This window comes from Gasterosteus aculeatus, chromosome 17 (genome assembly GCF_964276395.1).
Source record: "Gasterosteus aculeatus chromosome 17, fGasAcu3.hap1.1, whole genome shotgun sequence".
NCBI lineage: Eukaryota > Metazoa > Chordata > Actinopteri > Perciformes > Gasterosteidae > Gasterosteus > Gasterosteus aculeatus.
Genome location: NC_135705.1, coordinates 11,115,274 through 11,128,221, shown reverse-complemented (window position 1 = coordinate 11,128,221; position 12,948 = coordinate 11,115,274). Strand labels below are relative to the sequence as shown.

At 41.5% G+C, this 12,948-nt stretch overlaps 1 protein-coding gene across 4 annotated transcripts in view; it reads left to right on the top strand.

The window, feature by feature from the left end:
* Positions 1-12,948, top strand: part of LOC120835292 (low-density lipoprotein receptor-related protein 1) — a 72,205-nt gene that overhangs the window by 20,820 nt on the left and 38,437 nt on the right. For all 4 annotated transcript variants that reach the window (XM_040204087.2, XM_040204085.2, XM_078092132.1 and 1 more), the window contains exons 4-8: positions 2,356-2,475; positions 2,862-2,990; positions 3,106-3,369; positions 9,970-10,132; positions 11,127-11,349. In XM_040204087.2, coding sequence (XP_040060021.2) covers positions 2,356-2,475; positions 2,862-2,990; positions 3,106-3,369; positions 9,970-10,132; positions 11,127-11,349 — 899 coding nt within the window. The remainder of the gene's footprint in view (positions 1-2,355; positions 2,476-2,861; positions 2,991-3,105; positions 3,370-9,969; positions 10,133-11,126; positions 11,350-12,948) is intronic.

Genomic DNA, 12,948 nt, shown 5'->3' with positions numbered 1-12,948 from the left:
CTTGGATTGTAACACAAATAGGGAGAGGGCCTTACTTCTTATTAGTCTATTAAATCTTTACCTAGCAAATAGCATTTTGCTGCTGAAAGCACTGAATAGAATTTATGATTAATTTGTTTAAGGTAAGTTATGAGTAAATTGAGGAAGTTATTATTTTGCAACCCGAAACTAGGAAGTCATTTATGATGACCCTAACCGCTGAGCGCATAACAGAACTTGATTGTGCAAAAGACTTTAAAATAAGTACTGGCAGGATGGATTATTACAGGAAGGATTGAGGGTCAAAAGACAACGGAACGGAAGACTAATTCTATACGTGAGTCATGTGTGTCACACTGCTATGTTTCCTAACAATGGTCACAAAAATGATAAAATAACCAGCAGAAACAGTTACTGTTGCTTCACTACAACCCTGAAGTATATCAATATTAATGATGGAGTTCCAAAACTTTTATAAAACAACTAAGAATATTACTGGCCAAAGCAAAATGTTTAAATAAAAATGTCACCCCTAGGCACCGAGATTTTGGCCATACTGTGTAGAATAAAGGAGCTTATCTTCTCTTTATTGAGGAAGGCACCTGTCTTTTCTCAAAGAAACAAAAATATCAATTTGTTTTGTTTATCTCCCCACTGCTCCCTCCTTCAGTTAAAAAATGAGTTAGGGTGAAATATTTATAAAACAAACACAGGGAGCGGCTTGGGAACTTGCATGTACTTTCAGGCTGGCTGGACTTTGAACGTGGAGTGGACTTTTCTGTATGTGTGTGCGTATTTGTGTTGGAGGGCACCAATCAAACATGGAGTCCATGACGGTTTTATTCATGGTTTTGGTTTCAAGGTAATGGTTAGAATTGTTTTTTTTTATACATACAGCATATGTAAATAAAAACATCTCATCTTTTTCTTTCTACGGGTCATTGATATGAGTGGTGTCCACTCTGAACCCAGCAATTCCCTGTACTTTTATTTCCTCAAAATACATTTTTGGGGGTTTGTGTAACTGTTTGTTATTTACATTTTTGACCATGTTGGTTTTCTAAACACAGCTTGGTTGTTCAGTGCGCAGACTTGTTTTGGAAAATTCCGGGCATATCTGTAATTTGAACTGTGGTTGTCTCAGCAAGCCTCTGGAGCGTAGCACGAAGACTTACTAGTCTATAAAATCCAATGCACGGTTGGGATGTTTATTGTCATATAAAGCAGATCACTTACAGTCCGGGATGAAAAGGAACTGAGAATAATCTGGTGATTTGTCTTTTTATTGCTCAGTATTTATAGCTGTCTGGCTTAAGTTTAAGTTTAACTTCATCATTGATTTAGGAAACCGATTAAGTGCAGAAACACATGCACACTACAGTTCCAAACCCAAACTATGGGCTTTTGTTTCTTTTAACTTGAAAGTGTGGTGAGATTCTCGATGCCTGTTTACTCTCCCCGGAGTTGTTGTGCAAGTGTGAATTGTCTGCCAGTGTTTCTATGGGCAAAGTGAATCACTTGTGACTGATGGATCTCATCCTGGTTTGACATGACTCACTGTGTGTTGATTTATATCACAGCATGTGCAGTGCTCTACTGAGATTCCATCAGCGGGCTGGAAGGTGGGATTGCAGTGGGTCGTGTTTGTGCCCTTCTTTGTTTGATGTGTGTGTAGCCTTGGAGATGGTTTGGGGCAGCAGGGACGTATTGACGTTGATGCCGGTCTTGAGTATTAGTTTTAGATGTATGTTATTGTCTTCATTTACAGGGCTACAAATAATGTAATATTTCAATGATTTAAATAAAAACCAACTCAGAAACAAATAGTTAAAAGTATGAATAAAAGTCTGACATTCAGTAACTGCACAAGTTAAGCACCACGTATAAACAGTAGTATTTGTTGTTTGCCAGTTGTAATGCTGATGCTGAATGTTTTGTAATTATTTATTTCCTCTTCATTGTCACGAGGAGGCTGCAGATCTTAGCTCCACTCATCAAGTATTAATGTCCGTCAGCACCCTGCTAAACTGGAAATAATCCACAAACAGTGTGCTATCAAGCTTCAGCACCTGCTCCTGTCACCTACAGGCATGCTTGTCTCGAGTCGTCTTCCAGCTGGTACCCAGACGGGCGAAAGACGTTAATGATCACCATATCATTTACGGGTTTAGAGTGGAACGTTGAATGGATTATTACAGAATTTTGCACAAATACACCTTCTATTACAACCACTCATGCAGTGTTTTTGGATCAATAACAATGTCAGCAACATGAAAGAAAGATTAATAAATGAAGTCCCTCCTTCATACATACTCTTTCCATGCATATTACTCCTAAAACGCACTAATTTCCCCCTCGCTTCTTTTCCCCCTCCAGTGTTTATAGCCAACTGCTCGCTCGTGGGTTGTCAGGAAAGCTGTGCGGTGACTCCAGCAGGGCCTACGTGTTACTGTAAGAGTGGTTATGAGATCAGCGCAGATGGAAAGACGTGCAAAGGTGAGTTTTGTCTGTTGGCCATCCTCTTCGATACCGGCCATTCAGTGTAAGCTGTCAGTCAAGTAAAATATTAAATATTTGTAGCTGCTTAACAATGTTAACAATGTTAGCTCAAGTTCTGGAGACGCTGAATTAAGTGCACAGCACACATTGGGTAGTTAAGCTCTGGGAATGTGGTTCATTTTTTTAAAAATCCCAATGAAATTCCATAAATTAAAAGAGCTGAGGATATACAGAATTATTGCTTTTTAATGAGTTTTATCAACGTTTTTACATCTCATCAGCGGCAGTTTTGGTCTTTTTGTATTATTACAATTCAAAATTCACAGCTGTTATTTGTTATTTGCTAAACCCTGATGAGACCATCTGTGGTTTCTGTCCTTCAGATTTTGACGAGTGCAGTTTGTATGGGACCTGCAGTCAGACCTGTAGCAACACTGAAGGCTCCTACACCTGTTCATGTGTGGAGGGCTACTTGTCGCAGCCCGACAACCGCTCATGCAAGGCCAAGAATGGTGAGTCAGCCAACATCTGTGGGACTGCATGTAATCCAGTCCGGACCGAGACTGCGTGTATGTTCTGTCCCTGTTCCTCCCGTCGACTGTTCCTTATGCTCGTGTCACGTTCCAGTGCCGGTGGACCGTCTGCCTGTTCTGCTGATCGCCAACTCCCAGAACATCCAGGCCACCTCCCTGAGCGGCACCGCTGTGCACAGCCTGCTGTCAACCAGCACCAAACAAACCACGGCCATGGACTTCCTGTACGCCGAGGAGACTGTCTGCTGGATCCATGTGGGAGAAGCCCCCTCATCCACACACCTCAAATGTGCCAAGATCCCCAATCTGAAGAGCTTCACCGAGGAGAGAGTGATCAACATCTCCCTCAGCCTGCACCGTGAGTACACCGCAGCACGTTACAGCACGTGTATTGTTCATATTCCAGGATTTTTTTGGGACCACATAATGTATAAGGTTATTTTTTTCATTGGGATTTGTGGCAAAGCTGTACGAAAACGTTTTATTTAAAATATACACAAAAAATATCGCATGAAATACAACAGCTGACATCCATTTTGCCCATAGTTCCTTCAGTACATGAACCTTACAGGATGCTGACTCGACCCACGGACAAATAAAAAAAAAAATCCAATCTGTAATCACTGGAAATGAAAGTGCAGTGTAAGCACATGTACCAAATCATTTCAATTTGTTAATGATTTCATTGCCATCTTGAAATGCATGCAATTGGAATCAGATGTCTGCTTGATCAACGTTCCTCTAGCAAATCAGAATATTGAGTGATTCTGTTTCAGCTTTGGCCTTCAAAGGTCCACTCCACCAATCGCAGCAAAGCCCAGCCTTTGGCTAAAAGCCTCGGCCCATCGTCGCCTTGAATTATTAAGTTTGTGTGGTTTACATCCTTTGAAGATGGATATTTGGACGGCCTTGTTGGTCTGAATAACCTTCAATGTGTTTCACTTTAAAGTCAAACGTTAACTGGTGGAGAAAAATATCCAAATATGTTGCCAAATCTGAACTGAGCATCGGTACTTACGTGCTTGTGTGCAGCCTGTGAGTCACATCATATTGTGGCCGCACATTTAAAGCAGCTGTGTTTTTCCATGGGTTTCCACTGTTTTACAAAGAATCTCATCTCATGTGAAAAGAAAACTAAAAGACAGACCATGTAGATCTAATGTGCACGAATGAGTGCTGACGTGCGCTTGCATGCTCCTGAGTGTAGACGACCTGCTGGTCAAAAGCCTCCATCCCCACACCCTCTTCTCCTGCCTCTGTTTTTCTCTTCCATGCTTTAACTTCTTAGCGTGCTGCAGCCATTTGAGGAAGCTGATGTATAACCACCTATTCACTCACTCACTCACTTAGTTATATGTTCGTATTCTCTGCTTCGTCCTTCTTGGTTTTCTCCACGGTCCCTTAACTTCACACCTTGAATTGTATTGAGTCATAGGATCAGCTTTATTCCTTTCTCTTCCTTGGTTGCATACCTGGGTACCAGTATTGTGACCTATCACATTCACTCAGCAGGCAGCGGCTCCTCTCGGTTGTCATCCCTTTCCATGCGACTAAAGAATGCATTAACGTGACAGAAATGACTTTCTCAGCACAGCCCATCGCAGAAATCATGACAGTTGGACAGCTCTGTATTGCAAATGCTCGCATAGTTCGGTGTAGCTGTCATTTGGAAACATGTTAATTTCGAACCAGATAGTATCAGGCAAGCTTCAAATGAGGAAAATTATGCATGAGGTATTTTGCTGTCTCTCAGTATTAAGAGCGAGATTCTGAGTTGGATTTGAGCTTTACTAACGCTGAATCTGTTATTAGCAAATGATTCAGTACGACCCTTAATTCATCAGCTTCATACACAGTTAAAAAAAGACATTGTAACAGGCTCCGAAAAAAATCAGAAACATTTAACGCTGTTGCTAATATGGAAAGATATTTTCAAGAAAAACACTTGTTCTTCACATTATTATTTAAGTAGAATTATCAAAATTGCAATAACCGTGCAGTATTAACTAGAACCTCAATAATTTAAGGACCAGAGGAATTCCAGCAGCTTCAGCTGGTTTCGCCACGGCCGCCCTCCTCCATCCCCCACGCACACTGCAGCTGATGATGTTGGATTAAAGTTGTATTGCTGAAATAAAGAGGCAATTGACGGGCACTGTAGTTATGTAATTCATATTTTCTTGTCAGTATGTGTATGAGTAACGTGAGAAGATGTTGTTTGACATTTTGAAGTCTGGCGTAACTCTATAGAGCGTATCTCAGGAACTAAATTTCACCACGGAAACGACCCCAAAAACTCAACGTCAGCGCCATGAAAATATAATGCAGAAGCGACTTCCCAGACAAGAACTTTTCGACAAAGCAGGTTTATGCTTACAGTCAACATGGAAGCCAGGAACAACCAATGGCACGGGTGAACATACAGGAAATGATGCACGTGTGGTTGGAGTGACTCATGACCTCAGTATGTCACAGAGGAGTTGTCCAGATGTGCCCCCCCCCCCACTCACGCACACTGTCCCTCACTTTCATTATATTCCTTTTTTTCCCACCACCTCCGAATTTCATTTACTCTCATTCTGGATATTTCAGTGTATGTTCCTTGCCAATGCTAATTATACCAACACCATTACCTTACATTACAGGTCATTTAGCTGAGGCTTTTATCCAAAGAGACTTACATTACATTGCATTTTTAACCCATGGCTATTTACATTTTTGCCCAGGGAGCAATTAGGGGTTAGGTGTCCTGCTCAGGGACACAAGACATTGAGCAGCTGGGGCTCGAACCACCAACCACCCCTGCCCCACGTCGAGCATCAAATCAATGTAATTAACTCAATGACCAGGGAAAACTCACAAGAATATTTAGTCACAACAAAGCAAAACAAAACAAACTGTGGCACTAAAACACCTCATACTCAAGAGCACAGGCCATTCATATATTATACAGGTGTTGCAATATCATCCATATCATGCTTAAATCTACATCCCGTTAAGCATATTCTAACCCTTTTCCTTATCATTTTGTAATGAATAAGAACAATACAGTACAAAACAAAAAATTTGACATAATTTGGGAAACGAAAAACCAGAAATGAAAGATTAACATTCGGTTTGCATTAGATCCTGATGCTCCACACTGTGCACAGGAGTGCTGATCCCAGAACAGTCACTAAGCCTCCCTTCTCTGCTTGTACTGTAGGAGCTACGGTACCTGCTCCCTGTGCACATGAGCTACAGTGTGCTGCTAAGCGCTGACACTAGCCTGGAATCTCCTTAAGAGGTCATGTGCTGTTAAAAGGCAAGCCGGTCAGCACATATTCAAATCTCGCAATTCAACAGTAAAAAACCCTCAGTTTGTTTCTCTCTCTGTCTCTGCCTTTTTCACACACTGATGCTACATTGGCACTCAGAAAGTCCTCGTTATTAACTGATGGCTGTTGGACTGCAGTCAGGATTCTTTTTCCAGTTAGCCAAGCTGCAGTTTGTGTTTTTGTTGTGACGGGTGACCGAGTTAGTTTGTTTTATGTCAATTTTTCAAAAATAAAACTTTGAAGGTTTCATCTCAGAATCTGTCCTGTGGTGTCCATCGTTATTTGTCAACATCACAAATTAGTTCATGAAGACATTCCTCGTGGTAAAGTCAAATACACATGAAATACACTGTACATGGTAGTAGGAGAGAATAACACAATAGGATCTTTGGATCTTTAAGGCCTTTTTGGTTTGCATGCTCCACATTTCATCATTAAGGTGCCGTTTGGGACTCACACTGGTCTGGTCTTTGTCTCGACTCGGTCTCCCCCTGCCTGGTTTTTGCTCTTGACTTGGTCTCAACCCCTCAAAGTCTTGTCTCGTTTTTGTTTGACTCTTGTCTTAGCTGTGACTTGGTATTGGTTTAGACTGTTTACACTCTCCACACAGGCACAAATTATCCAAAATCGACTTCCCCTCTTGCCTTGCATAGTTCTGGAACAGAACCACACTTTTCTTTGTTGTTTTTCAACCCCCCCACCCGCCCCACCACTCCCGTCTGCGTGATTCTGGTGCGACGTGGTCACCAGATGTTTGAGGGAGTGCAGAAGGTTGGCGAGGAGAAGTGGGGGTTGGGAAAGCGGGTGGTGTTAAAGCTTAAATCACGGTCTAAAAGTGACTGTCCTGAGTTATCAACACTGTATTTTAAAGTAATGCCACTAATATTATTACACTATTGTTCCCCCTGCATAGCAAGCGCTGTGGGGGCCTTTGAAGATGTGTCCCCTCACATGTCCTCCCACTTACAGTTATCGGAGTAAAACTGCCTAGCATTGCTCCATTTAGCATTGGGCTTTAAATACATTATCTAGACCTTCCCTTGGCTGTTGTTTTTTCGTAGACCAACAGAGAGCGGAGAAATAAACGAGGAAAGAGTAACGAAAAAATGAAAAGGCATTCGTTTTCAATTCTACTGTGTTGTTTTTTATTGCATAGTTTGAGACAGACAGAGCTGCAGTTAATATATCCAGTCTGTTTTCCCACCTCTGTGGATCGGACAAGGGGAGGGATAGGGGGGATGATGCATGGCGGAGGAGGAGAGCGGGGATGGGAGGAGATTTAAAAAGTCTTCACTTGAGCCATATCTGTTAAGGAGAGAGTGGGCTGTGTCAGAAAGCAGAGTACGGATATTTTTCAGGTTTTTGAGTACACCCCCTCCTCCTTTGTTTACCCATTGCTTAATCGGAGGATCAGTGTGTTGTGGGGCAGCTGTAAGCGTTTAAACTGAGAACTCTGTGTTAAAACTGAATAGCACCTTTGGGAATGTGGCCCCTCATTCCCGTAAACCTCAGAAATGCTGCTGCACAATGGCCAAGTTTCCGAAGTGGAAATCAGATCTGCTCTCCCTCTTTCTTCCCTCCTCTGTCTTCTTTCTTTTCTTCTCACTTTTTCTTCCCTCTGCTCTACCTCCATCTGCTTTTTTTTTCTTTTTATCTGTTTTCCACTTGAACCCAAAATATTTGAAAGGGCTAGCCAGGCTGCTCAGAAGAAATGTGTCAGTTTCTCTAAATACAGAGGATTCTTCTGCAAATACAGTCAGATCAGTTGGTCCATAGCGGCTAAGCTCTCAGTGTGCACACTTCCATTACGCTCTTATCCCAAGGAATCTGCTTTGTCATTTCCCCTCACTCAAGCTTTTCTTTCCTTCTTGGCGAAACCGATCTTCCTGGTTTCCCCTAAATCATCCCGGCTAATCCTGGTAAACATACCACCAGAGTAGTCCTCCACCATCAGCTGGGACCACTTCACCATGGACCCCGGCAGCATAGCTTTGTGTATGTGTGTAAGTCGGTGTGTGTGAAAGGTTCTGTGGAGAGCAGAGCACGTGGCAGCTGGGAAAATACCAGTCTTGTGGTTTGTGAAACCCTCCGACCATCTCTTCCCTTCCCTCCCTTTCTCCATTTCCCTCGTCATGCAGACAAATAGTTTTCATTCCCCGTCTTAAGATTGATCATTTTTAGGTACGACAGTCAGTGCTAGAATGTGTATTCAGTCACATTCATTATTGTGTAAAAGCGGTGATAAGCGTTTTAGAGTCTTTCAGCTCTTTGTTTTGGTTTTCCAGCTGCAACTTATTAACTTATCCAAAAATATTATACATAGATACATAATATTTTAATATTTATTTTGTTATATGATATGCATCTTAACAACTCAGCTACCCAGATATTTTTAGAAGAAAATCTCTAAAAACCTGCTGTATGCTAGCTCCCCATCACTAAGAGGCAGACACGGTGAACATGCAGTGCAGTTTCTGTATGGCAAAAACACATCGTCAATTCAATGCGGTCTGCATACCGTTATATCATGGGGGGCGAAAAAGTGGAATTAAGTAAAAAGATTCCATATTATTTGAAGTACTTATTAGGTTGGCAGAAAGACCCAGTGCTGTCATTGCATTATATACTTCTGTATTGTTGTTAATAATGTGTCGTCTCAGCATAATGTCAATGCTGCAGCTAGTAACACTGTTGCTAATATTAAAAATGTTTAAATGTTACTTATACTTTTTTTTAAGTAAGTAAGTAACTGCAGCATTCAAATTAAATTTTCCTTCCAAAATAAAGTGGTGTACAAGAAAAAAGAAAATAACTACAGTACAAGTTTTTTAGATAAGCAAAATACAATAAATGTACTTGAGGAGAGGAAGTAACAGGAGGGAATGAGGGAACCAGGGAGAGGGTTAATGTTTTTCTTTTTTCTGTTCCCTCAGTCCCTCGCTATGTGGTTCTGCACGACATTCCGTAAACGTTCCAACAGTGATCCTCTTTCTGTGGTGGTTCCTACCACAGAAAGAGTATATTTCTTTTTTCTGAATTTTTTTTTTATATTTAAATAATAATAACAACAATAATCTTAATGATGTGCTCTCGTCCCTCTTGACATATTTCCCAAGCATCACCAAGTGTTTTTCTTCACGTTTACCACTACCCCCCCACACCATTATTCCGCCGGACCTTCTTGACCGGTCTGCGAAATATTGTCTGACATGAAAAAGGAAAAAAGGTTATGTGTATGGTGCCATATGCACACATCTAGGTGTTGGATGGGCCACTGGTCTTGTGCCGTGATCTGAGCCTCAGAAAAATAAACGCAGCGGAAACCGCACTCCCACTGTCGCTTAGCTACAGCTACGGCAACATCACACTCCTTGAAGCAACAAACAGCTGGTCTCATTTTCTGTCTTTCTGAGTGACTTTGAATGAGGCCATTCTTAGACTGCTGCTTATTAGAGTTGGCTATCACCTCAGAGAGAGAGAGACTCTGACTATAGGCTTATTTATGCATAACATCACATCACGAAGCTATGATGCAGTACTGAACACTGTACTGAGAACACTGTGCTTGTCTCCCTCCTCCACCTCTTTTGTTTGTATCCCACTTTACCCCATCCTCACCCCGTCAACCTTTGTCTGTCCAGATGTGGAGCAGATGGCCATCGACTGGCTCACGGGAAACTTCTACTTTGTGGATGATGTGGACGACAGGATCTTTGTGTGTGACAAGGATGGGCAGACATGTGTCACCCTGCTGGACCAGGAGCTGTACAACCCTAAAGGCATTGCCCTCGACCCCATCGTGGGGTGAGTTTGATTTGTTACTTTATGTATATTGAATTCAAACACATCACAAAAGGCTGAAGGGAAGTTTGGAGTATAGATGTTCTGTTTGGGGATGTTGTTTTTGCACTGTGCTAAGCTGACTGTATAGATTTTCAATGTAAAAGCCTGTTTTTGTTACAGCTCTTTTGTATAGGACTAGACTTTCCAACTGAATTCCTGAAAGTGTGTGTGTGTGTGTGTCTGTGTGTGTTGTGTGTATATATATGTGGTTCATGCGTGTGTGAGAGTCTGAGAGCTTGTGTGGAAAGATTTAAATGCAGAAATATGTGTGTGTGTGTGTGTCATTTCCAGTAACAACGTCAGGTGGATTCTCAGTTCTTGCTTTTTGTGCTGTGTTCTGTAGTGTCATTAGACACTAACATCAATATAACATGAGGATAATCCTTTGTGCTACCTTAAATTAGTGGCAATAAATCAGACAGTGATCATTTAATGTAAAAGTAAAATCAACAAAAACAAAATCATTTGAATCTTACTTGCTTTTTATCTAATGGATAAAGGTTATCTCAATTAAATGTATTACTATATTCTGACAAACTATTTGTGTTTTAAATCAGATTTAGAATGTAAATGTGTTAATTTGAATTACACTGGCCCTAGAAATAAAACTATTCACAAGAAACTCAAAATATTAGTTTTTATGATATAAGAGACTTACTAAATCTAAATTCATGACTTAAGACATCTTTGTTTTGTCCAACCAGCAGTTCAAATATATTATGATAATATTTAGCATTATTAGTTGTTAAACAATGAAGCTTGCCTGCTCTAGTAGGGATGTTTCCTACCTCTGTTACCCCACTAGATCTAAATTATAATTGTCTCCCTGTGATGGAAATAAAGGCAATCAATCAATTATAACATAGCCAGATGGGTGGAAAATAAAGGGATTATCCGGCTCAATTGCTCTATTCATCCATCTGTCCTCAATCAGGTCTGTCCTTTGTTTCCACAGGAAGGTGTTCTTCACAGACTACGGTCAGATACCAAAGGTGGAGCGCTGCGACATGGATGGCCAGAACCGGACCAAGCTCGTGGACAGTAAGATTGTATTCCCTCACGGCATCACGCTGGATCTCGTCAGCAGGCTTGTCTACTGGGCCGACGCCTACCTGGACTACATTGAGGTAGTGGACTATGAAGGGAAGAACCGGCACACCATCATCCAAGGCCTGCTGGTGAGAACACTCTCATTATCATCAATTAGCAGGAAGATACTCTCCCTCAGAATAGTCAAATTGTATTCTATTTTGTTCCCTCTATGTCTTTGGTACAGCTTATGTTCCTCTGGTGTCCCTCTGTAATGAGTTCTTGCACAGTGAGCTATACGTTTGCCTTTTCATTAAAGCAGTTGATTAATAGTGTCTGATGCTGAGGCTGTTGTTGATGTTGCAGAGCTGTGAGCACAGTGGCTCTTATATGGGTTTCTCTGGCTTTTTACTGTGATCTGTGGAGAAGTAATGGCTTTCATTTACTCACTGAAATTAAGGGTTGCACAAATACTATCAAGTCTTGCTTTTGTGTGTGTGTGTGGACGCCAGTAATAAGACAAAAGTACAATCCCATCCCTCTGGTAAAGGGGTAAAAGTGTTGATGCTGGCGTTGAGTTTGGGCTATTTTATCACATAAGTTTGTTTATGCTTGCGGAAAAGTGCAAAATACGCTTGCTAATTGAGACCCTTTATATACAGATCTGGACAGATCGCGTTGTTAGAAATGGTTAGTTATAGGCACGAGTGTGTGGAATCAAGTAGAGAAACATTCTTTCCTGGCTTCTTCTTACGGTTACGGTCAGTTTTTCTTGGTAAGATGCGTGAGTAAAGGTGACATAGTGCACAGTCGTGCTTCCTTTCAGTCTGATGCTAATAGGCATCGATTCACTATAACCTACAACCTCAGTGGACAAAGCCCTTCAGCCCGCGACAATCAGCCTTTTTGTATTCCTGACTGTGTCTCCGTGGCTGAGTGGGCTCCACGCGGCCTGAGATCAACCACAATGCCTTCTCAGGTTTTATGCTGCTGACACAGCCTCCTGGGGCACACTGAGTCACTGGCCCGCCTTTGTCCACATCAGACGGTGTTTTCCTTGCTTTTCTTCCTGATTTTGTCAGATAAAATCTGGTGTTGGGTTCTGAACGTCTGATCAAGGAACTACACTGTTACACCTTGAAGCAATACAGTTGCATAGTGCAATAAAGTATGAATAGTATAATATTATTTTGCGAAATAGAGAAGTCCCCTGCTCCAAGTCTCATATGACCAACAGACCATCAACATTGGTTCACGGGAGGCTTCTGCCTCCTCCTTCTCCAGCTCAGATCTTCCAATCTCCCGGGGGGGGGCTGTTGTCGTATGTGATTGGCTGCACATCCGAGCCCAGCTCTATCTATTTTTCTGAAATACGATACACAACGTTTGGTGGATAATACTATTTTGTGCTGAAAGGAAGCTATTTACTTACTATTCACAATTTCGCTGGTAACCGTATTATAAAAGCAATACGGTAGTTGAGGCAGTAGTTTATCTTCAATAATGTAACACTTCGTGTTCCTAACAACACCCCCGAACTGTTTCATTATAACATTATTGGTCGATAAAGCACAGCCTCTCATACCTTATTGCTTAATTAAGATGAGGCTGGAGCTTTTTACACCACAGAGTGTAAAAATCCATTACAAAGTTGGAAAAAGATTTCTCTAGAAGCACTAACTTCTCCAATTCTCATAAAGCACAGCACACCTGTGACAGTGAAACCCCCAGTAACGTTTTTTATAGAA